Source organism: Fringilla coelebs (assembly GCF_963513975.1).
Source record: "Fringilla coelebs genome assembly, chromosome: 2".
Classification (NCBI taxonomy): domain Eukaryota; kingdom Metazoa; phylum Chordata; class Aves; order Passeriformes; family Fringillidae; genus Fringilla; species Fringilla coelebs.
Window position 1 is genome coordinate 112358467 of NC_140029.1, and position 26262 is coordinate 112384728.

Below are 26262 nucleotides of genomic sequence, written 5' to 3' on the forward strand. Positions count from 1 at the left end.
TTAATATCTCTAGCACGGAAGAACTCCCTGTAATGAGTGTGGCAGTATATACTGAAATGCCTGTTCCACCCACGAAGACAAACAGGGGAAGAAATCACAGTGTGCTTCAGGCAAGAAAACGAAGCCATCAAATCTGTTGTGCTGCAGAATTTTTATTTTCAGCACCACACACAGGCCTGGTGCAAACCGTGAGTTTTCACACAGGGGTGAGCTCCCAGACAGGGGAGATCACTCCTCAGCATGAGGAGCACAGGATCCCTAGGAAACAAGCAGGCTGTGACCAGAATATGACTGGGATAACAGTCTGAGTAATGTGGATACATCCATGCCTCCCTTAGCCACCACTGCTGCCACAAAGGGCACAACTTCTTGCCCCATTGGCAGCAGATCTGGTTTAAGTCATTTGGTCTCTACTCCCACCTTCTCCCTGAGAGCCTGAATAATACAGTTGTGGTGAGTAAGTGTTCACATGGCTGTGCTCTTAAGATCCAGGAGATGATCCATGCTTTTTAAATGACAGACTTCTCAGAGTTCATTCCAAACTCAATTAGGCAAATCTAGACTACAGGGGCTCACGAGGAGCAGGGTATGTACCACTGAGAGGCTTGGAGTCAGAGAAAAGACAGGCCAAAAAAAAAGAGGAAAGAAATAATGTGGCAAGTATTGCTGTTAGTTCCCAAAACATACATCACTTAAGAGGTTTGTTGCTTTTCTCCTTCTTTTTTTAAATACTTCCAAGAAGGGCTAGACCTGAAAAAGCCTGACACATTGCCTTTGTTGTTTCTGCATTCCCAGCCCCATCAGAAAGTCCATTGCTACCGGAGGATGGAAACTACGATTCATTTTGGTGGTGTCCTTGCTGCACATGCTGTTACAAAATATTTATTCATTCTGAATGGTAATTCTGCCCTGATAAAGTGGCTGAAAAGATGTCTCTTGCCTCAGACCTGGAGTTGCAGCCAATTGTGTGCATTTGTGGATTGGACAAAGCAAGGCCAGGGCGGTGACATTTACAGAGTAAAAGGTGCCAGGGGCACAGAAGCCAAGCAGTATTAACCCAGGTGAACTCCTCTGCTCTAATACTGTTTCTGTTCATTTTTCAAATGAGCCCACAGCATCCAATTCAGTTTCACTGCATGGTTAATTCAGGTTCCCTTAGCTGGGAGCCAGGCAGAGTGGGAGAACTATGAACATCTGAGGACATTTTCTGTGCCACAATTTTCATATTCTCTCTTAGTCATTCATTGAGGCACAGGAAGAACAGGCAGCAGGCCATTTTGGGATCAGCCTCTTTCTAGAGATGGCAAACAAAACTGCTGTGAGGACTTGCCTGCCTGCATGACTTCTCAAAGAGCTGGCTGTCAATGTTCTAAAAATGCCAAGTTGCCACCCTAACTAGTTGTGACCTGGACAACAAGTTGGTTTTGGTGCACCTTGTGCCCCCATGGACAGCCTTGTTTATCTGGCAGTGAGAGTGACTGAATGTGGGCTGTGGCAAACAATTTTACTGCAGATTATACCATATATGTAGAATATAGTACACTAATGCCTCATGCAGAGCAGATGGGCAGGGACAGCACCCAGGTTCCCTCCCTGGGGCTGTATTACACATGGGTGGAACAACATAAAGAGTCCTAATCAGCTGAGTGAGACGATCAATGCTCATGCAGCATTTTTGTGTTGCCACTTGATGTGCTGAAGCACACCAGCGTGCTACCCTTTCCTTTGCTTGAATTTAGTGCTCATCTGCAGGCAGCTGTTTTCCTTTTCCAGACTCTCCCTACTGGCTGCTTCACAAACACTACTGTTCTCCCTCACTCCCCAAAACAGTTTGCCCAGTATTTTGACCATGACTTTGTTTTCCCATTAATCTGAACTAGTTTAATCATGAAATCAAATGTAATTGAGATGCTCAAAGAGGAAATCAGTTAAGCTTAGCTGGAAGGGCAGCTTTTTAATTGATTTTCTTGCAAGTAAGGTTGAGCTTTTCAGAGAAGTGTGTGGATCTCAGATGTTTCCAGCAATACTTGGGATGCTATCCACACTCTGCCTTTCAAAGATCTGTGAAGTAGAACAAAACTAGGCTTCTGCTCTTCCAACGCATTTTGAAATGTGCTCTCTGCATGCTGCACATGCTTGAGTGTTGAACTTTTAGACTTATAACTCTCTTGCAATCCTCTAAAGCCCCTTGTTGTTGGGAGCTCTGTAACTCCAGGCTCATTGATATGATGAGGGAAGTTGGGACACTTAGGAATTGTTTCATCTACAACCCAGTATCTTCTCTTAATTAAGAAGTGTCTCTCATCAGGATGACAGTCTGTCCATGGAGACCTCTTGATTACAGAGCTCTGCTACACCAACTTTCCTTTTACAGCTATTCACAAGAACCAGCCTAGGTTGCATTTTACTGAAACTGGGGAGAGAAATTTTTCATTCCGGCACATTACTGGCCTGAACAGAAGGCAGCCCTGGATCTCTCTTCTGAGAAGCAAAGACAAAAAATCTTATATGTATAAATATGTATTTCTATTTAAAGAGAAAAAAAAAAAGAAAAAAACCAAACCCAAACACATTTCATCATTTCCCTCCCCCAGTACTAATTAAAGCATACCTTAGGCTCAGAGGCTGCTACCCACACAAGTTCTGCCCCTCTGTCCATGGGGTGAAGGCCTTTCAGTGCATGGGACCAAGTGTTCTCCAAGCCTTGGCAGCTCAGCTGCACAAAGATGCAGTTCCAAGTTGCATCAGGTGGTTCTGGCTGCCAGGGTTGCACATTGCTGCCTCTGTAAATTGGCTGCACTGGGGTGTTGTGTGCACCGTGGTTTTGCCAGTTTGAGTAGTTTTACTCTCTCAGAAATCCTGAGCACTTGACTGTGCTGAAAGCTTCAGCTCAAGAAGCTGGGACTCCAAGTTATAAAGAAGCATTCCAGGTACCAGATCCACACACCCTTTCTGTATGCACTCAGTAATTGTGGCTAAGTTCATGCATGAAGATTTGTAGGACCTGCATTTTAGACAGGTATTGCTCAAACTTTAACTGTATAGGCCTACTCTTCAAAGTCTAAGATTGCCAAAAACCTGAAAGAGAAATCCAGGAGGAGTTAACATAGCTAAGATAGCCTTCATTTTAGTGACCTCACCCTCCTTGCAGAATCAGTGATGTGAAGATGAGAGAGGGGCTGCAAACCCCTTGTCAGGGATGCTGTCAGCTGCAGGGCTGTTCCCTGAAGGCAGCCCAGAGCCAGCCAGCAGCAGTAGATCCTGCTGGGCTATGTCCTTCCCAACAAGGCACAGTCCCAGGGGCCAGAGGCCTCTGGGCATTCTCACTTGGCTGAATTGCTTTAACCCACATTTTCCCCTACATCCTCCTGTCAGAGGTCCATTTGCAAGGACCATGGGTGTCTTTTCTGTCACTGCACATAAATTTAGTAATGAGTAATAGACAGACTGGTCCTTAGGAAGGACACAGCAGTAGGCAGTGTATCTTTACACTTTTTACACATTTTACACATCTCTTACACACTTCACACAAGGTAAAGCTTTTAGCTTTTTGTGCTGCTGCTTTACCTGATCTCCACCCTACTGGATGTTAAAACTCCTTGCCAAAACTTGTGATTCCAAGGTGAGCAGGCCTGAGACCTGTAGAAACACATTCTGGTTTTGCCAGGAAGCAGAGAACTTTTAGAGACTAAATTAATTAATGATTTAGCAGGCTCTTGACTGTAAAATGCAACCAGTTGGAGCTCTGCCTCTCACTAGGAGTACCTATTCAGAGACAAGTGCACTGAGTGATTTGTTGCTCAAAGAGAAGATCTGATAACTGGGACATGAAAATCACTCCCACCTGCTCTGGAGAGGCTGATGGAAACCAACATGACATGTAAGCAGAAAGGATTTCTGTCACACAGCAAGAACTAAATGAAAACACTACACCTGCTGCAATAAGTGGTCCTGTGCCATTTGATGCAATTTTTTCACTCCTCTCTCTAATTCAGAAATGGTCCTGAATCACAAACCTGTACCTACAGCCAGGTGCTCAAGGATATGTGTGCAAGTTGTAACCAGGAATTACAGTGGGAGCTGCAGGGCACCTCTCCTTGGCTGGCACAAACACTTTCCCACCCAGAAGTGACTTCCTGCAGAGCCCTGAGCTGCGTGACCTCTCAGTGTTTCTGTTGTCAGGTCTTCCTCTCCCTCATTAGTCTTTAAGGTATGGATGGACACCTTTCCTGCTCCATGTTGGCTTGGAGAATTCTGCAGAGGGGGAGCATTGAGGGATGGTCAGAGGAGTGATAAAGAAGCTCAAAGAAACACTGAGCACTTTAGCAGGTGGTAAAATAGAGGATGAGTGACAATTTTCGGAGCCAAGGAATGCTGTGCCTTGCACAGGGAAATACAGGGCAGAGCTGGGAGCTGCTTCTCCTGCACCTGACTGCTGATAACACCTATCAGACACGATCTAAACATGTAAATGCTGTTCAGGTTACACCTACAAACGATGTGAGTCTTAATCCATTATTTACAACACTGAGACAGGATCCGAATGAAGTTGATTATTTGTGACACAAAAATAATCAGTCCAGAGTACTGCAGACCTAAGGACAAAGAGGCCAAAAGAAAATAACATGTCTGTAATAAAAAGATAAAAGTTTTCTGAATTAAAAAAAAAAAAAGTTTTACATCTGCAAGAGCAGGAGAGAGTTTATCCTTTCTTTGAAGGAGTGTGGCTCCATAGGGTACCTGCATGGATTTTTTTTGTATGAAAATGCTGGGCAGAATGTTTTTTGTATGTTACCCTGTCAATGGTACGAGATTTATGGAGGGTCTGCTGCTCCACTAGAAAATATTTGGTTTATTGCCCAGTAATCAAAAAAATGGGTTGAAAACTACTCATGTAAATTGCTCATATCTTAGCAAAAATTGGGCAAATTATTTGCCTGCAGGATAATAAAAAGGCAGATTGGTGGGAGCTTTTCCTGCTTTTATTCTCCATGGTGACAACTCAAAGGCAACGACTTCGATGCTGTATGCATGGCAAATGTATAATGCTTGGTAATTGGGGATGTGGATGTCTCCCAAAAAGCTATAAAAGTGTTACATTTTCATTATAGAGTATTGTTACGTCCTTCTCCCCCTCACATTGAAAAAGTTCATTACAGGGGAAGACAATCTAAGTAAAATGACAGCAGCAAAGAAAGCCACTCATTCACTGTGTAATGGCTGGGAAATGGCTGTGGTAGGCAGCAACAGAGGCAGGAAAAAAGCCCAGCCCATTTGTAAACAGCAAGAGAATTGTACCCCTGGGCCAGGGCTCAAGATTCCCTGGACTGAATTTTGCTTTTAAGCCAAGCCTGACAACTTCTAGTTCACACTTCTAACTCGCATGCAAGTAACAGCACCTTGGAACTCCATTTGCTCTCTGAGTCATTACATGCTGCTCCTCTCTGCCACTGCTCTCACCAAGGACAAAGAAACCTGAATGCATTTGCTCCTGCTGTTTGCACTCCACACCTCTGACTGCAGCTGCCCTGGGGTTGGAAACAATACTGACCCGTTTTGAAATTATGTTCAGATTTCATTTTTAAAATGTTTCCAGTAACACCACTGCTTAGGCTTGAGAGAATATCTGGAGGGCTTGGGGTTTTGTTGTGGGCATTCTGTAATGTTTGTTTTTATAGGGGGTAAAAGTGCCTTTTTACAAAATGCCACTCATTCTACATCCAAACATCTACATTGGAACCCCTAGGCACCACAATGAAGGCTGACTGGAAATAGCCAAAGGAAAGCAGAGGGGTAAGAGAGGCATTACAAGCATGACAAAAAAAATTACAGGCAAAAGGGAGAGGAGGTGATGGCCTGCCCTGGCAAAGGCCCCTGTGCAGGCAGGGGTGAACGTCAGAAAGAATTATAAAGGTCATAAGAGAATTCATATGGGAATCACGGCAGGTTCCTTCCTTTAGTATTAGCTAACTTTATTCTTTAGATTTCTGCTGTTTCTAATGCTGGTAAATCCAGCTGGCATTTCTGAGATCACATCAAACTGATAGCTGTTCCTCCACATTATGCAGTAGATACCCTCTCTGATCTTCCAGGAAATAAGAAAGGAAATAAGCCCCGGGTGATATGAGGGTGGTTTCAACATCACAGCTGTTGTAGAAAGCATGTACAGCCAGCAAAGACTGATGGAAATGCTACACCACAGAGGTTTCTGGAATTAGAGGGGCAAATCTGCAGCACCTGGTAGATACCAAAGGCATCTTTGCTCCTGGATTCTACTTTGCTCCAGTAAAAAATGGGCTAAAGCCCCTTTAGCTTTTACTTCCACATGTGCCAAACCCTGTAACTGGAGACCAAGAACAGATCCTCATGCACATTTTGTATGAAAGCTACCTGGAGAAAAAGACAGCTCCATGCAGTTTCTCAACAATCTCCACATCATTAAAACTATTTTCAGAATAGCCCTGGCATGATAAGCACCGTGGTGCTGCATTTATGTACCTGGAACAGTTTGTGGCAAGGTTTGACTGCTAAAATGTTTTGTGATTGCTCTTTCTCAGGGATCTCTCCCAGCAGTTGTCCTTTATCTCTCAGAGATGCAGCTCTGGGGTGCACTGCTGATGGCCACCCCTGACCCAACTCCAGTAACAAAGGTGGGGATGTTACAGCTCCAGTCCCCTGTATCATATGCCAGCACAAAGACCTGAGCAATTCTGGCTGCCTGTTACAGCTCATAAATGTTGAGGGTTTCTCAAAAATTTAAAGTATTCAGAGCGCTAATTCTGTTAATTTTCCATTTCAGTGGAAATGGAGTGTTCTGAAGATGTTCACACTGAAGCCACACATTGGAACTTTTACAATGTACTTTGAAGGAATAATGGGATTGATGAAAAGTCATTACCATCGATATTTATTTTCCCATTCCATTATGTAAAAACCTTTTTTTCCTCCAGTAGCCAAGATCACTTTTTTAGACAGTATTGCTAAATCTACTGCTAAAGCTTGATCCTGCTTTTGCTCTAGGGGCTCTTTTGACTTTTTACAGGATTCTTTCTCATTATCCATTTTCTTAGCAAATCACTGTTGTGATGCTGTCATTTTAAGACCACAAAACTCTCCATGTCCTTGACATGACCCAGACATCCACATCCAGTAATAAAATGATTTTAATTTTATGCCAGCAATAAAAATTCTTCACTGGAAAACTTATAATTTAAGACCCCCTATTAACCAGGCTCATTATTTCCCAACACCGGCATTCTGCAGGTGTTCTGAAAGATGGCACAGACACAAACCATTACTCCTCTCCTGAAACATGAGCTGTCTGTCAGTCTGTGGCCCCCTGCTCCCCTGCTGCAGGAGTCACAGGTCATTAGGGTTGTGTAGCTGCGCAGATAACTCTAGTCACTTCTTGATTTGGTCCATTTGCTACTGCTGCTGCAGACACATTTCTAATGGGAGAAATAAAGGTGGCCTGAGGACAGACATGTTCAGTAACTGAAAATTCCTGCAGATTTGTACAGAGAGATACAAAATCCAAAATTGTAGAGCAAGGTTGCTGCTGCTCAGATCTGACTCCAGGGAATTAAGACCTCCTTTTTTTTTCTGCAGCTGAAACTTTTTATCATCTGATAAAACTCACAGAGTCACTAGTCATAAAATCTTCAGTACTTTTCCAGGTACTTGGATTCAAGAGATGTTTCCAAATTCTCACAAACAGTTGTTTGTACAATTAAAACAGTTTTCTTAAAAGAATTAGCTTGCAACTACTTATTTATAAGCTAGATACACAAATGGCAACTTCTTACACACAGTGTACAGATGCCCTAAAGTACCAGCACTGAACAAACAAAACTGACTCAAATAAATGAAGATTTGTATTTTTAATACACAGAGCTCATTCCTGAGGGCTTGATCAAATAAACTACAGTGACTGAGTTAAGGGACAGAACATAACTAAAATGAGAAGATTGTAATGCTCAGGCTTTCAGTATGATTTAAAATATAGAGGTATTCAGAGACTGTAAAACCACTGGTTTGGCCCCCTTTTGGGATAGTCAGATGCATTTTCAAATTTCTATGTCAACTGTTTCCTGGGTCTGATGGAAACGATAGCAGGCTACGCTGCCTTGAAATTCATGGCACAGGGGTTGCCAAGGTTTTCAGGCTAACTAAACATCAACTTACTAGAACTCTCATATGTCAGGAATGAAATGATCAATTTAAAACAGCATGCAGTGTAGCTCTGTAGACTTCCCAAGGCCTCAGAGACCTCAGACGGCACGCACCTGCCCACCTCTTGCTAATTGTGCTGTGATTTTCCTAAGAACACACAATTAATGGTAAAAAAAAAAAGATGAAAATACTGAAAATGTTAGTCTCTCCAGCCATAATGCAGGTAGATGGTAAATGCAGTTGCTAAGTTGCTCTCCCTGTTTGAAAAGTCATGACACTCAGGCAGTCAGGTCCCCAGTGCTGGCAAAAAAGAAACATCAGACCCGTTTCAAAGGGATAGAAGAACAGGGCCCTGAGAGCTCTTGACCAATCAGCTTCACCTCTGTGCCCTGAAAGATCCTCCTGGAAGCCATCTCAAGGTATATGGATGGGAGAGAAGTGATTAAAGACAGCTGGCATGGCTTCACCACTCATGCCTGCTTACTTGGAGACCTTCTGTGACAGAGTGACTGCACTGATGAATAAGGAAAATCCATCTGATGTCATGCACCTTGACTTCTGGCCTTTGACAAAGTCCCACACAACATTTCGTTTCTAAACTGGACAGAGATGGGTTTGATGGATGGACTACTTGATGGACAAGAAATTGGCTGGATGGCCACATCCAGAGCATCAGTCAATGGCTCAGTGTCCAAAAGGACATCAGTAACAAGTGCTGTCCCTCAAGGGCATGCACCAAGGCTGACATTGTTCAACCTTCACTAATGGCACAGACTGAGTGTCCTCTCAGCAGTCTGTGGGTGACACCAAGCTGAATGATGCCAGCGATGCCATCCAGAGTGACCCTGGGACAGGCTTGGGGAGCAGGCCCACAAGAACCTCATGAAGTTCAACACAGCCAAGTGTGGGGTGCTACACCTGAGTCAGGGCAACCCTGGTATTGGTACACACTGGGGGAAGAATGGACTGGCAGCCCTGAGAAGGACTTGGGGAACTAGATGATCTTTAAGGTCTCTTCCAAACCATGCTACAGTTCTGTGATTTTATGGTGGTGGGTTAAGACTGGACATGAGCCAGCCACATGCTCTCGCAGCCCAGAAAGCCAACCATATCCTGGGCTGCATCAGGTGAGTGACCAGCAGGCCAAGGAGTGGAATTTCCCTCTGCTTTTTCACTCTCTTGAGATTTCGGAATTTCACTCTCTTGAGATCCCACACAGAGTACTGTGTTTAACTCTGGGGCCACCCACACAAAGACATGGACCTGTTAGAGCAGGTCCAGAGGAGGGAGACAAAAATGGTCAAAGGGGCTGGAATACTTCTTCTGTAAAGACAGGCTGAGAGAACTGGGGCTGTTAAGCCTGGAGAAGAGAAGGCTCTGAGGAGACCATACAGTCTTCCAGTGCCTAAAGGGACCTACAAGAAAGCTGGAGATGGACTTTTTACCAGGGCATTGCTTTTCAAGTAAAAGAGGGTAATTTTAGATTGGATACAAGGAAGAAATTCTTTACTCTGAGGGTGGTGAGACACCGGAACAGGTTGCCCAGAGAAGCTGTGAATGTCCCATCCCTGAATGTGTTGAAGGTCCATTTGGACGGCGCTTTGAGCAACCTCATTTGTGGAAGACAACCCTTCCCATGGCAGAGGACTGAAACTTTAAATCTTGAAAGGCTACCTCCTGCACAAACAATTCTGCAATTCCACAATGGTATGTTCCTGCTGGCTAATCCCTCTCTGGCGAGGAAGACCCAGGACTGGGATTTCCAAAACTGCAGTCATCACTAGAGGAGCGTGGGAGAAGAATGTCATGTTTTCATCAACTCACCTTCTCACATGAAAACCGTCTTCAAATCTATAGAGATTATTCTTCCTCTCCCCTGACCATTCCTGGTGGGTAAACTAACTGGCAAAGGAGTAACACAGAAATTAATCTATCATTTTTATGGAGAACTGCAGTGATGTTAATATACCTTGTACTCCAAACAGTACTGCCAGTATGAGCACCTGAGGCCAGACAGCTTCCCAAATTCCCAGAGGAACAATAAAGATGTCATTTCAGAGGCTGATAATGTCCATAACACAACAGGGCACTAAGTTGTTTCTAGGTGTGATAGGGATCAAGATACTGGACTTTAAAATGTTCCCATCATCTTCCCTCACATGATGATTTTAGCAGCTAAACAAATGACTGCATAATACCTTATGAAAACCAGAATGTCAGGCTTCCAAATGGTGTGAAGCACTCACTTCTAAATAAAGCTGTTCCTGAGACAACAGCCACTAAAACCACATCCCAACCAAAGTGAATGGAATGGTTTTAAGTGAAAAGGGTGACTTTCAAAGCTTGTATCCATCCACAGTGCTTGTTCTTTCCCCACCGGTGTTACTGTTCTCTTCAGTAGTAGCTTCTTCTGGGAAACTGTTCCCAGAAAGGAGTGATACCAGTGGCACAGGATGAAGGTCTGCAGCTGCCTTCTCACTGAGACTGTCCCCTTTTTGCTTCCTTGGAACAAAAAGGCCACTCACTAGAGTGGCAGAAGTGTCTGGTGGTGCTGGATGCAGAGCACTAGGAAGGCCAGAGCACTGCTTTTAAAACAGTGCAGTAGGTACTCCAGCTTGAAGCTCTACAGGCTCACAGTTGAGCTGCAAGGAAATGCAACAGCATCAAAACAAAACACAGCTGGGGGCAGGAGGGAAACAAATCATGCTCTCATCACAATAAAAGCTACTTTGACCCACTTTCAGAACAATACATCAATCTCACCTGCAACTCTCATCACACAACGAACAGAACTAAATATATTGAACAAACCAGCTCATAATTGTCTTTTTCCCCATTCAGCCCTTATCAAGGTAACATCTCATCAGTCATTTTCTTACAGTGTTTGAAAGGATGTGGATTTTCTTTCATGATTTAGGGCCTGATCAGCTGGAGGCAGTCTGCAGTTGTAAGAACAAGGCCTCCTCCCAGCACAGGGGTGATAGAGAAAAGGCTTTAAGTATGGAGACAATTTTGAGCCAGAAAACTGAGGAGACAGAGAGAGCAAGAGGTACACAGGCCTCTCTCTGCACATGGGACAGGGCAAGAGGCACAAAGGCAGCCTCACTTGTAGTTCAGGGCTGCAGGGAGGGCTGCAGAGGCAGTAGGGACGTGGCTGCTATCCAGAGCAGAATGGAGGGCACTGGAAAACAGGGTGCCAAAGAGAGCCCTAGCCTCATTTTCCTGGCAGACTCCCAGAGCCGAGATCGAGTGCTGTCCATGGGAGTCTGTCTCTTACAAAAGCCTCAGCTCCCCTGGATGAAACAGAAAATTGAAACAGTCCATGGCTGATGGCTGCAAAGGTTCACAGAGGCATGTCTTGTTTGTTGCTCTGCATCTTCTCTACGGCAGTCACCTCATGATATCCAGCCCATCAACATGATAGGTCCACAACAACTTCAAACCACAAGGGACATCCTTGTTGGGAAATCATTCTGAGAGGAAAGAGAGAAGATTAAATGTCAACGGGAAATCTCTCATTGAACAAACAAAGGGACAGACAAAGTTTTGACAGAGACACAACTAAACAGCAACAGCCTTGCTCGCTCACAGTCCAGTCCTCTCTCCCACAGCCAAGTTACCCTAATGATAAGGTCTCTCTCATGGTGCAGATTTCCCCAGCTGGGCTAGATGGGGAAGATCCCCTTCCCCAGCAACCATGAACTTATCAGTGCTCACCAGCTTGGGCTGTGGCAGGATGTTTTGCACTTGCTGGTATCCTGGGTGAGGAGTGCCTTTGGCATGAATGGCCCCCACGGGACGCCATGGGCCCACGCACCCATGGGAGTCTGTGATCTCACCCCTTTCAGAAAGATGTCTCTTAAATCATCCCCTGCTACCAGCCCTGCCCCAGTCCAGAAGAACAAGAGCCTTTCAACTCTCCCTTAACAAGGATCAAGACCAAAGCAAAGCCCTGTAATTTCTGTAAGGCCTGAGTAACTTCCCTACCATGATCCTCCTCAACCCTAGATAAACTCCCTCCACCTTGGGTTACCAGGCCACAGATGCCAAAGACATTCCTTACCTCCCCAGCCCCAGGCACATCTGGCTTTCCTCTCCATCATGGACTCCTGTGTAGCAGCTACTACCCTTTCTGGCTTCCTACCCCCCCAGTTCCTTCCCCCCTTCCCACAGGGAGTGACATCCAGACTCCAGGTGTCACCCTCCTGTAAAACCCCCTTGCCCATTAACTCTGGTTAGTAACCCCTGCCTGGTGGCTCTCCGCTCAGCCTATTTGGACCAGGACCACCAGACATGGCCTCACTGTTTTCTTGGGGTCCTTTTTCCTCTTCTTGTCAGAGGCATTGAGGTAGGCCTGTTCCCTGGCCCTGTAGGAAGGGCCTCGGCTCAGCTCCCTCTCGCTGTAGGGGGGCAGGCTGTCCTCCTCCTCCTCGTCCTGCTCGGGGGACGACGACTGCGGCGGCGGCGGCTGCGACTTCTCGGCTTTGTAGGTGGAGGGCGGCGACCAGGCGTAGTACGTGCTCCCTCCCCTCTGGCTGGGCTGCGAGCTCAGCTTCGAGGGGGTGGCACAATGGTCACCGCTCTCGTCATAGCTCCGGGATTTCCTCTCCAGGACGCTGCTGAGGTAGGAGTGATCGTATTTCTGGCTCCCTCCGGGCGTCCGGCTCACCAGCCTGGGAAGGTGCTTCTCCTCGTGGGCCCGTCTGCGGGGCGGGCTGTAGGACCAGCCCCGCTCCGAGTCCGTCAGCGGCTCCCGGTTGGCCCTGCAGCGCTTGGTGTAGTATTCCTCCATGGAGCTGTCCTGGTGGGGCAGCCCCCCGCCGCGCCCGCCGTGCGACTCGGAGCGCTCGAAGCGCCGCATCTCCTGGCTGTCCGCCCGCCGCGGCCGCTGGCTGTAGGACTCGGCAAAGGCCGCCAGCTCGTCCATGGACACGGCCGGCACTCCCACCGAGAAGCTCTTACGGGACAGCATCTCCGACTTGGATCTCTGCTGGCTGGAAGAGGGAGGAGGTAGAGTTAGAGAGTGGGATCCAGCCGCACTCATCCCCTGGCTGCCTGCACAGACAATGGAGGGAAACACGCCCTCCTGGGGGCATGAATCATCTGAGCTGTTTTCATCGTCTTCCATAGGAAGAGAATCTATCACATCCTTGAAACCCCGGATTCTCTCTGAGTGTAAAGGCAGCTTAGTGCAGACAGCTCAGGTTCTTCACGTCTAATGTTACCTGAGGTTATCCCCAGGGTGCACCTGCCCTGTCCTCCAATATGCAGGGCTGGACCTGCTTCTCCTTCATCCTAGAGCTTGTAGGTGTATATCCTGCTGGAAAAACCCAAGAGCCCAGCTATAGAAGCTCACAGCAGGGCAGTTTTGAAGCAGGTTTAAAGACAGTGAGCTGGTACAATATCCCAGTACTGAAGGAAGAAAATCCCTGCCATGGCTTTTGGAATACTGGGCTGCTTGAGGGAAAGTTGTGCTATCTCTCTTTAGGAACCAGGAGTGTGAGTCCTTCTGGATTGGAGCACAGGTCTAGCTGTACCAAAGCAGGAGGGCGTGACTCATATATAAAAAAACAGACCAGCACTGGGAAGTGCTGGAGGCATCGGGTACAAAGCTCAGGAGAGAAATTTGCACTTTCCCACTATGGGAAGGGTGACTTGGTTCCCTACTGATCTCACTTTTACATCCCACTGGGACTGAGGTTGTACCTAACTTTATCCGGCTAGAGAAGCTTCAGCAGGCTCATTGTTCCTTAATGGATGTGACTTTGCATTACTCAGAAAGGGGTAGAAATAAGAATAAATATCTACTTCAGGAAGAAAAATGTATTATGACAATATCAGCAGGAATATGATTTTTACAGATCTGCTTGCCAGAGCACAAGTGCAGCTCTTGTTACATGTTAGAGCTGCAATCACATTGTGGCAATCAGCTTCATTCTGACCTCATCTAATAACCCATCCAGATTTCCTATTTCTCTCTAACCCCTCTCCTGCTAAGCAGAGCAAAGGCAGCAGGAAATAGGGGAGAGCTACCAGTCCATCTGTGCCTTCTGCTTTCTTTACCACTTTGCCAGACAGAGCTGCCCCCTGGCGTGGTGTCCCTCACCTGTGCCAGTAGCCGTCCCGCTCGTCCCTGTAGTCGGACACAGCCTGCGACCTGGAGGTGCTGCCGCCGCCCACGACTCCCGCCCAGTACTCGGCGTCGCCGCCGTCCATGTCCCCCGCGGGGGGCAGAGGCTTCCTCCGCGCCTGCCGGTAGGGCTGGCGGAAGTTCAGGTCCTCCTCGTGCAGTGAGCTCAGCTCAGACACGGTGTTGTTATCTGCAGGGGAGGATGCGGGAAAGAAATGAGATGGGCATCGCCTGATGGCAGCCAGGCGGGGATGCTGAGGGTATCACAAACAGCGGGAGACGCCTGTGTTTCAGATAACTGACTTCAGCTGTCAGGAAGAGCTTTCCACCTCTTCCCACCTGCCCATGCAAGGTGGGACACCATACAGCACAGAAGTTGTGCCACCTCCCCTTTTCCTGGTGTGAGACAGGCTGGCTCTGGATTTGGCCTGACATGCCCAGCTAAAACAAAAGCAACCCCCTCAAAAAAAGATTAAGGAAAAAAGTAAAAGTCTGTCTGAATCACTGTCAGTCTCTACCCCATCAAGCACACTGACATCTGTAGGCCTGACATACCAATCTGCAGAGGTCTTTTTATAGTAAATCTTGTGGGTGGAGAAGACAGTGTGCTCAGCAATGACTGTTTTAGAAGTATATATAATTTGTTCGTTATGCCTAATCTGTACAGAGCTTTGATGTAGTGTCATTCCTTAAAGCCCTTCCCTTCAATGATTTTCAGGATCCCACACGTCTGTTTTAGGCGAGCCTCTAGCAGTGCCTAACATGGGTTAGCTCTGTGTGCTGCCCACAGGAACTGAGCCCCCAGCCTGCCACTGTCCTCTGCACACAGCAGCCACAGGACAAGGAGCAGCACTGCAAGCCCTTCCCACACACCTTGTCCCATTCTGCACCTCTGCCTCCTAATGTGGCAAGATCCTCACTTGGGTTTGTATTCTGACACACATTAAGTGCAGCCTCAGCCTTTATTTAAGAAAATAAAGCTTTCAAGAGGCTATGGGAAGACAGTGAGGAGTTCCTCAAAGAAGATCAGTTCTGAGTTTGCACCATATCCCTATTCACCACCTTGCTCCTTCTGCAGGGCAACAGACTCCAAACAAACTTCCTGCTTCCTTCAAGCCACACTGTGGTCACTGCAGCCCACAAAAAACACTTTCAATAAAATCATGCCTCTCCTATTTGCCATCCTGGGAATTTACAGACACCACACTCTTAAGAAATTGTGAAAACAATATCCCAGCTATTATCACACCACAGGCTGTAGAAGGTATGAGTAGGACTTGGCTTTTCAGATGCTGATGATCCCAATGTTTAGTTATATGAGTGGACAATTTTCATGAGCTTTTCAGTATCCCTCACTTTGTTCTAAGAAAGATTAGCTAAGCACAGACTTTTAAATCGGAACATACCTGTAGATACCTAAAACCCAGACTTTATCTGTCCCAATTAGCTTATCCTGGATATCATATCCTAGGAGCTGACCCTGAGACAAACCAAGTGAACTTTTAACTATGAATTTCCCAGTCTTGCTTAGGTCAGTAGAAAAAAAAAATCAAACCATGCTTGTTTCTCACATCGTTCTCGCATCCTCCTAGCAGGGTCAAACTGAGCCAATTCTTTCTCGACATAGTACAGCACCTTCATGGAGTCCCTGTCCTTGTCAGTCTGGATCCTGTACCCTTTGCGCACAGCTAGGGAGAGAAAAAGAAAACATTAGAGGAAAACCCGTGGAAGAACAAGGAGCCTTTCCCACAACATTGCTAATTCTATAGTTGAGCTCACGCCTGCAGGCAGGTAGGCTGCGTCAAAACACACTGAGTCAGTCGCTGCTTCACAAGAAATTCGTCTACAGTGTGGGATGTGAAGTTGTAAGAACCTGCATCATTTTAAAAGTTTGCAGGAACAGCAAAAATGGTTTGGAAATGCCCAATCTGTGCAACCCAGTGCATCCAGTGATGGACACTGAGCATGGTGGGACATCCTCAGAGCACCTCACCCTCCCTCCTGTGAGACAGGCACGCTCTGGAGTTGGCCCACTTCACCCAGCTAAAACAAAAGCAACCCCCTCATTGCCACAGAGTGATTCCAACTTCCAACTCCCACAGATGATGGCAGAGAGAAAAGCAGAGCTCATTTCTCCTTCCTCAGCACTACTGAAAGGATTTGTCATGGTATGGAAGAAGTAGTCCCAGAAGCTCAGGCTTCCTCTAAGCTCTGAGTCTGCAGGAGAAGCAGGTGGCTGAGCATTTGGGAGCTATCATTGTGCAAGACCACTCCACCCTCCCACCCCCATGAATTCTCCTCACACAGGTTGAAGAGCATGTGGCAGAAGCTCTAGAGAATATAGAAGGAAACACAAAGTCCCACAAAGCACACCACACTGCTCTGAGATTTATACTGACTCCAGGGATGAGGCCAACCAGGTCACTGGTAGCTGTGAAACTGTCTGCTCTGGGATTTTTTACAAGCTTTACTTTACAGAAAAGGTATATATCTTAGACATACATGAAATGCTTGACTTCTGGGAAGTCTGGACAGCTTTTTGACTTATCCATGTACCTGTGTGTAAAAATGAAGGCCCCATACACCTGGAGCCAAAGCAGATTTAATTCTAGCAGGTTAGCTCCATGCACACTTTACCTACTAAAAATAGCTACAAATACCCTGACTACCTTAAGGTAGATCTATGATCAGCAAGCAGAGAACTCCACCCTTCCAGTCTTTCTTTGAAGAAAATAAGGTTTTTATAGCAGACTATTTAAGAAAGGTGTCAGCCTGGAGCTATTTCAGGATTGACAGAAATTCAGGTCTAGGTACAAGAGAGGATTACAACCCTCAAACTCAGCTTTATTACAGAACCATCGTAAGGACAATTGACTGAGCACTACAAAATGGAACCTGCCCTCCTTGCATGAGGTTAACATGTTCTCTTATGGGAATACTGCAGTGTTGCATGAATTCTCCTGCTGGGGAACAATTTAAACACTTGGACAGTGCTTCTGAGCCAACCTGTTCCTTCTGTTTTATCCCTCACCACCGCAACACATCGAGCTATTAACATATGGGTTTGGTAGTACGTCGCATAGTATGTGCTGTGTGGGCTGAGCAAGGACTTGGCAGAGGTATTCTTAGGCACCTCCTGTCCTAAACTGCTGTGCATGTGTCTCTGTGCACTAGGAAATAACCATGCTGTGCTTCAGGAATGGCTGTGCCATGGGCAGACTTCAGAAGCAAAGTGCTTTACTGTGGGTTTGGACTGCGCGCCTGTAAGGTAAGTGATTACATCTTGAGCTATTACCTTGTGCCTCTGCACTTGGGAATGGTGTAGGATGTAAAAATATAGTAGAGGTCTATCAGGGTCCTTCTTTTAACCTGCCTCCAGACAGCTCAGCTGACAGCACTGTGTGCTTTATTATCCCAGTGAGTGAGTGCACAGTGGCTGGAAAAGCAGACAGTGGTTTACAGAACACAAGGAATCCTGCCTCTGCCTCCCAGTGTGGAAGCACAGCAGGTCTCCTCAAGTGAGACTGGACTGACTGGCCTCAGAAGTGACAGCTCTGGTTGCACTGCATGAGCAGCACAGGCAGTTCTCTACCTCACCATCATGACTGGTAACTCACTTCTGTCTGGTACCGTGCCAGAAAAGAGGCCTCTCACTATTCTTTCTTCCAATGTGTGGACTAGGAGCTCAGCTAAGCTGCCACCTCATTTATACACAGGCCAGCAAACCACTCTGACCTACTCATAACCTCTGGGGAACTTGAACAGGCACAGCCTCCAGACTCTGTCTCCCCAGAGCCACTGCTCACACTGAGGCTGTGCCAAATACTATTTGGGCAACCTCTACAGCTCCTGGAACTGATGGAGAATTAGCCAGGCTTCATGCTAGCTTCATACTAAGCTTGCTACTCCAGCTGTGTATCAAAAGGCAAATGAATTTCTTGGTTCATTCTGCAAGCATCTAGAAATTAATTCTGGATTTAAATCTGCAAAGATGACTGTGAACAGGCCATTAAAAGTATTTCCCACTACAGAGGAAGCAGTTTTGTCTCTATGTTTGTTTATCAAATACTTCTCATAATGATACTAAATGTTCAACTTATTAAATCTCTTCATTATTCCTTCAGCTGAGAACCAAAGACATTATAGTTTCTTCCTCACATTCTTCATCTGTAAATTGCCATAATCCTTTAATCAGGTCAGAATCATTTTAAGCTCATTTTAATTATAAAGAAATAAAGATGCAGAGATGTTGACCACATGTCTAGAACCACTTACTAAAGTCAAAGGGAAAGAACGTTCTTCCTATATTTTCTTCTCTTGAACAGTTAATAAATTTCTAATCTTTAATTTGTATTTAACTGGACACTATTTTTATTCTTCTGTGGGTGGAACCAACTCAGCCAAAACTGTAAGCTGTCTCCCGCCCCAGAAAGGGCAGCACTACTATTTTTTTCAGACAAGTATGTTTAGGAAGTAAATGATGTCTCATGCTTATAACCTTTACATGTTAAAGATCTAGGACCAAAAGCTTCCCTGTGTGCAGAGTTTAAAGGATCTATGCAAGAGCCTCTAGGTAACCACTGCATTTAAAACAGAGCATAAATCCTAACTTTTATGTTGTCAACACTCTTCTAAATAAGAGAGCTAAATGTTTTGGGAGGTTTTTTTCTCCATTCAGCCCTAAGTTTAGAATAGAGTTCCTAGGCTTAATCTGAGCTTTGCTACATGGCCTTTATGTAACCCCAGACAAATTTTCTAAATATCCTTAGGCCTTTCTCACTAGATCCCCTCAGAGGGGTCATTTATAAGCACAGAATCTATCTAAGGCAAAATATAAGCCAGAATTACAGAATCTTCCAGTCTCTGTCCCCTAGCACTTCTGATCCCATTTTTTAAATGGACTTGACAGAAAGGTGGAAGTCCCAAAGATACACAGCTTCAGATCAGACCTACACCAGCTGTGGGGAGGACACAGAAGCTTTTTATTCTCCTTCTGAGAAAGGCTTTTATTATAAACTCAACCATTACCTGTTTTGTTTAGCTTGCTGCCTGGCCAACAAGCAAATAAGTAGCTTGGAAAAGCCACACAATGTTTTCTCTTCTACAGCCTGTCATTAGGGGATATTCTGGCATGGTGGAGGACCTTAAAAGAACAGAGTATAGGCTATAAATCTCCCTTAGCTTCATAGTTCAAGCACCTTGAACAACAGATCCATGATCCAGACTAAGGGTTTGTCTACATTATTGCAAAAAATATTAACTAATTTTTTTAAAAGCTTAAGAATCTCTGTTGTCTTGCCACAAAGGTCAAAGCTCTGTGATAATGTTTTCATTTGCCATATATACTATTTCCTGTCAAGTCCTGAGATGAGGGATTGAGTCCAGACACCTGATTTGGCTACATTATCTATTAAATGCATCCTTCTGTGTAAGGATCATGGGATCCTAAGAGCCATTCCATTTGGCTACCAAACACATCTACTGTTTTTTATTCTGAACTTGTGCTCTGCTAGCAGGGACAAGACTGGGAGCTGTGATCTGACTCTTAAAAAATCCCTGGAGTTCCCACAACCAACACCACATTCTATGTGCAGTGACATTTTTCACAGGAGAAAAAAATAGAAGCACTGGGGTGTCATTCATCATTTTCTGACAAAGGTTTTTGAATTGGATACATTCTGCGTTGGATCAGTGATTGATTTATTTCCTATTTCAAAATGCTCCATTCTGGAGCTCTGTTTTGATTTCAGTGACCAAAAAAAAGTATGATTGTTGAAAGAAAATACTTTTTGTAATTCCAGAAAGGTTAATATACTGACTGGGGCAGCAGAAGCACTCATAGGGTTGTTCCAGAAGCTTAATTAATTATGCTACTTAATCTTGTCTTTTCAGATGTGTTTTATCAACACACTGTCGTGAGTTAATTTAACAACTGATACTTAGTGTGGTGCTTTGAAATCAGACATGTAGCTGGCTCACTGATGACTCTACATTGGTGAGAGTCATTTCTGCTGCAGAATGTTTGAATTTAGACAGCCACTCTGATCCTGAAGCCCATGTGGCTAAATAGCTGCCCTCTTTTCTCCTTGATGGCAGCTTCCTTTGCAGCACCAGAAATTACCCTCCCCAAAACAAGAGGCATCACACTGAGGCTCTAGGTCTGACACTGATCCTCAACTTCTTTCTAGTCAGAAGCCTTTCATCACTCACATTTCACAAATGCAAAGGCTGAACAAAAAATCTGACCTACTGACTTCTGTAAAGTAGAGGACAGGGTCCAGACCCAAAATATCACAGGAATAGGTTACTTTGCCCAAAATGCCATGGGGACAGTAAAACATGCTGCAGCAAAAACTGCTCCAGAGTCCAAGCAGTGCCCTACAGAGGGTTGGAAAAACAGTGTACAAAGAGAAAGCAGCTTGCAAGGCATTAGCTCTAAGGGGAAAATGGCTCCTGCCTCTGCTCTCCTGAAATCATCTTCATCCTTTTGTCCTCTGCAAGCGAATGCCTGCAGCAGTAATGAGAGGGGTCCTGTACAGGAACTTGGCCCTGCTGACCTAATTAGGCACCCACAAACTGACTCTGTGTTGATGGCCCTAGAAAAGTTAGGCCACGTGGCCCTAATGCAAATGTCATTGTCAGACACAGGATTAAAATGCAGTTTCCCTGTGTTTCTTCTCTTCACGCCACTCGACCAGTGACAACCGTTCCTCCCCTTCCCAGCCCCACTCCCAGTAAGAGGACTGAATGTTGTGCCTGGCACTGCAAATTACCATTTTGGCTTCCTCCACTGGCCTCACTTGGGGCTAAGGGAGGGGGGTGTGACTTATCCATCAGCACAGCAGGAGATGGGACGCCAGCTACAGGAACACTGGGGATGTAGTATGGACCTGGCATGGCAGAGACTGCAGGAGGGTACCCAGCTTTTGCTGCTTTGCCTGCTACATACACTGAAAAAGAGAAAGAACAAGAATCAGCATCACACACCAGCCCACCCAGACCCACTGGACACACGGACAAAACCTGCTCCACCAAGCCCATGGGAGACAATCAGACAAATGAATTAACAGCCTGAATTTCTCTAAGCCTCAAAGGGTACTGAGGGGAGTTTAAAATATGCACTGCATATAATAATAGTGCATATTATACTACTGGCACTGAGAGATGCCCAGAAAGACATTCAGAGTGTTACAGCCAGCATTACCGCTGCCATGATTTAGTGGCAGTTCAGCTTTAAAAATAACTGATGATTCAAGCAGCAGGATGAGGCTCATGGAACTTGACAGATCTGACTGAGCCTGACCAGGAACCTTGCTGGGTTGCAAGGATTTTGCACTGTTGTAGAGGACAGCTGATTTGCATTGCCAGGAAGAAACCTCCCAGGATGCTCTTAGCTCTGACCCGCAACATTCACCGACACAACAACAACTTTGGAATGGGAGCATGACACTTTGGAAAAGCAGGCACAGCTGCCAAGGCAGGGAGGGCTTGGGGAATTACATTCGTAATTAACTTTGAGCATTCAACCATTGAGTAATAGGTCAGATGCTTCGCTCCCTAAGAACCAGTTCTTTAGCCAAGCGAAGTGCTCAGGGCAAAGGAAGCAATATTATCAGATTCTCCTCCTGCTCTGCCAGGGAGCAGAAGCAGTAGGGCAGATTTGCAGCAGGCCTGGACAGGGTCACTCACGCGCCCGGGGACAGCAGCAGGACTCAGGACAGCAGGGGCAGCGGACGTAGCAGCAGCAGCTGTGTGGGCAGCACTGGCACCAGCAGATCCCCACCAGCAGGAAGAACAGGAACGCCCCCAGGATCACCAGGCCCACAAAGACCCACTCTGGAAAAGAAGGGGAGAAAGGGAGATACTTACAGGACTGCACATTGCCGCGGAAGAGAACATCAGCCACATCCTCCCAGCGGAGAGCACGGGGACACACAGGTGAGTAACAGCAGTGGACCGACTCCCCGTGGGTCTAGGACTAGGTCTACCCCTCCTCTTCTGTCGGAGCAGAAATGGCTCAGGACAGTGAGAAATGAGCTACCAAAATGTGGTCTCTTCCAGCAGCATCTCTGGCTGGCTGAGAGGCAAGCAGCACAGGGGCAGCAGCCCCGGCTCCCCGGCCAGAAACCCTTCGCCCCTCAGCAGACCTGCGCCAGCGCCGCAGGACGCGCTCCATTAGCCTTTGGCCCTCATCAAAGACTCATTCTTCTTGGCCATGTTTGTGCCCTGCTTATGTGTTTGTTCCCTAGCCCCATTCTGGTTTTAATGGGACAAAGGATGGTGAAAAGCAGGCTATAAATAGCCCGGTAAAGGAGCCAGGCCTGCCCCTTCGCAGCGAGGCCTACGCGCGCAATTATTCTTTTGAATGCGCCGAGCGAGCGTCCTATTCAGGCACCACCGCCAGCCAGGAAACCTAACAACCACTTTTTTCTTCCCCCACTGAAGCCTCAGATGATGTGTGCCAGGCCCCAAAAGGGAGCAGCTGAAAAACCCTACAAGTGAGAGCACGCAAGAGCTGGCCCACAAAAACCAGGATGGGGCTTAAAGGGAAGCAGAGGGAGAAAATGTTTCTCAAACTCTGCTGCTGGAAAATGTGGTGGGAGCAGGGCACAGACTGTGCCAGGGCAGCACCTACTGCCACAGAGGAGTTCCACAGACTAAGGGAATGATCAGTGAACACATCTGGACCAAGAAATTACACGACTCTGAACATACAGGAGGCCTGGAACTGGTTTTAAGTCAGAGAAATGCACCAACCTATCTCAAAGCAAGACTGGTGATGAGCAAAAGATTTCAGGTGCACCCAGGTGGTTATTCAACCACCTTGGAAACGTGGCAAAAAGCAAATAAAGACATGGTGGGGCTGCAGAGGGAAAAGGTTTATCCCCACTTCAGAGGAAAAAAAGCAGCAGACCAGTTCAGCATTCACTAAAGAGTCTCTTGGTATAGTATTATTTGAGATGAAGTAGTATTGATACAAGGATTGCAATGTGCATGAAGAATCACACTGGGAAAACAGTACATCCCTCACCTATGTTGCTAAGCTAAAAAGTCAAGGAAAAATGTTTCCCTTTGACCATTCAAAAGAGAAATTTTCCTAGTTCTTAATACAATGCAAAGGAAGAAGTGTCATTTTTGATCCATCCACAGCGTTCTGTTTGAATAAAAGTATGATTCTTTACTTTGCTGGAGTTTTCCTTAACTCTTTTACAAACAATTCCCCTTTCAAAAGATGCCATTTTAAATCTAGAATTTAAAATTTCCTTTGAAAAATGTCAGTCAAAGATCTGGCATCTACAAATCAACACTTCAGAAGTGTGAAGTGAATTTTTTTTTATCCTTTATTTCTTTTTTGGCTGACACACATGAATTTCATTTAAATCTGCCTTTAATTTTGGTTCCTGTGGAATAATATGTTGGAGTTGAACTTACTATATGCTGAGAAAATTCAGCTAACAAGTAAGGAAAGGGCAGAAGGGAAGCATTCATGAATGGGAAAGCAAGAGCTGAGAGATTACTGACCCAGTCCCTCAAGTTCTGCTTCTAGCAGCTGTTTTGCTTAATATTTTCATAAATTACCTTGACATAGAAAATAAGAATGTGCTAAAATATCATGACAGTAAGCAGTAGGGATGCATTGTCACTGAAGGCTGGGACACGTTATACAAAGGGCCAGTTGTCCTTGGGTCTAAAATAGGAAACGTGAAATGCAGTATTATCCTGAATTTCAAAGCATGGAGCAATACTTTCAGTGTCACAGGTTCAAAGAAAAGAACAATTTCTGTTCTGAACAGGACTTCATTGGTTGAGAAAAACTGAACAAGAGAAATGATCCAGTATACATAGCATTACTGTCACCACTCACACAATACAGCCACAAAAATGGCAAATGTAATCCTAGGCCAAACAAGGGAAGAATTTCCAGCAGTATTAAGAAAATATTAATGCCATCACACAAGGCCTCCTCTGCACTTAAGTTACTGATGTTATACAGTTCTGGTCATCTTTGCAGCAGAAAAGACGAATGTAGGCCAAAGCCAATGGAGAGCAGGGATTTATTTGAGGGATGAAGGGACTCTGGAGTCTGCCTGGCAGCAGGGGAGCTGAAGCCTGCTGAGTTACTCTATTAAACAGAAGGCTGAGGGAAGATGTAGCTCCTGCCTGTAAATATGGTAGGAGGATAAATGCAGCAGGAAAAGCAGGTATTATAGTTAAAGATCTTACATAAATGGACAGAAATAGATGATCCATGATGTAGAGAGAAGCTAAAAGAAGCCCATCAAAGAAAGTGGGCCAATGGGAAAGAGAAAGGCCAAACCTTAGGCCACTCCTAAGCTTGCTGATGTTACAGAAAGATGAAATTACATGGTGCTGGGGAGAGAATGGAAGACAGGGAGCCAGACTATCCTTTCCAGTTCTGTACTTCCTAATCAATGCCAATCTAAGCAACATCTTAGTAGCATTTTCTTTGTTCTGTTCTCATCTTGTTTTCTGCAGCCATCATGGACACAGAGAAAGAGGTGAAATGGTACGGCTTGACACAAGTGGCCAGCCACAGCCATCCAGTGAAACTCAGATGTCAGATCTCCAGAGCTATTAGTGAACAGTTCACAACCACTCCATAAAGGACAAAAGCCTGGTAGAGGAAAAAACAGACAGCAAGCCCATTAGAATTGTATCTGTGGTCTCTCTGAAAACATCCTAGGAGTACAAAAGGGGGTCAGATTCGTGTGTACATTGCACATTGCAGGATACTCACTCAGCATATAAAGTGGATGTTTGAAATCAGTGTCCCAGCCACAGGGACCTGTGAGTCAGAATTTAACTTCACAGGAAGTTAGACCATTTCCTTTTCTGATGAGGTTAAGAAAACAGCAAAAAGAGCCTGATGGCTCTTCCTTTAAAACAAAACAAAACTGGGATTCAACCAGTTCCCAATACAACTGTGCAATGCTGAGATTCAAATGACTACCAAGCTGACATGCTCTGTGTCCTCACTGTCTGGAAACTACTGGTTTGTTCTTGCAGAAGTATCTCCTTTTCTTTACTCAGGTAACAGGCAACACCAACAGCTGAAATGTGGTTTGCTGCTGCAACTTACACTTTCTTGTTGTCTACCCATGCAGTGAGGGCACCAGAAAGATATCTGGCCTACATACCATAATTTTATACCCATTCAGTAAAACTCTAAATAACGGGGGGAAAAGTGTTAGGCAATAGAGAATCAACTGTTATCCATCTATGCTGAAAAGACCAATCCCTCTCCTGCTATGCAGGAATTCTAGGGAGCTTTGAGTTACACTGGAGGTGGGTGAGTGTCTGCCTTCTCTGTTTGCATCTCTGGGACAGGCTTGAAAATAGCTTCACACATTTATGTGGAGTTGCATTTTTGCACAAACGTGTGAAAGAAATGCTCCTCAGGCACCACCAGGGAATGATCAGATGACTCCAGGGCTAAACATTCTCACAGCTTTTCCCTTTCAAGAACAATCTGTTGCACAGCCTCTGTCTCCCCTGCAAGGAGTGCCAGAACTGGTGGCTCTCGCTAGTTTTGGCTAGCAAGGGATTTATCACAGGCACGGAGCTCTCACATCGGCCCAGCCACCTGGTGTTACCAAGAACATGGCCTGGCCATGCAGCACAAGAGGGGCTGTGCCACTGATGGGGTGCTAGCCAATGCCCTATTCCCAGCACCTGCTGTGCTACCATCTGTGGTGATGGTGGAGCAGAGCACAGGCCAGGCTTGGGGAGCTGAGTGCACAGGAGCAGCTGACACACAGAGCCACGCAGGGCTGAGGGGTCTCCCAGGCTGAAGCAGACTTTTCTCCGTGCTAGCAGGGGGAGAGCAGAGAGCTTGATAGAAAATGTCCTCAGAACAGCCCTGGCATTTCTGTTCTCACACTGGTCCTGGCATGACATCACCCATGTCTGTATGCTGGCTCCAAGCATCAGCTCTCTGG

The 26262-nt window shown here is 45.8% G+C and overlaps 1 protein-coding gene across 4 annotated transcripts in view; it reads right to left on the reverse strand.

Moving 5' to 3' along the window:
- Positions 1–10859: 10859 nt before the first annotated feature.
- ILDR2 (immunoglobulin like domain containing receptor 2) overlaps positions 10860–26262 on the reverse strand; it is a gene marked incomplete at its 3' end in the record, with an annotated part of 36511 nt that continues 21108 nt past the window's right edge. For 2 of the 4 annotated variants that reach the window (XM_084225076.1, XM_084225075.1), the window contains 6 exons: positions 21992–22138; positions 21076–21252; positions 15874–15990; positions 14279–14492; positions 12476–13166; positions 10860–11645 (listed from right to left, as the gene is read on the reverse strand). In XM_084225076.1, the coding sequence (XP_084081202.1) occupies positions 11610–11645; positions 12476–13166; positions 14279–14492; positions 15874–15990; positions 21076–21252; positions 21992–22138 (1382 nt within the window). Of the gene's footprint in view, positions 11646–12436; positions 13167–14278; positions 14493–15873; positions 15991–21075; positions 21253–21991; positions 22139–26262 lie in introns of those variants that run through there. The other 2 variants (XM_084225077.1, XM_084225074.1) reach the window with 2 other exon arrangements.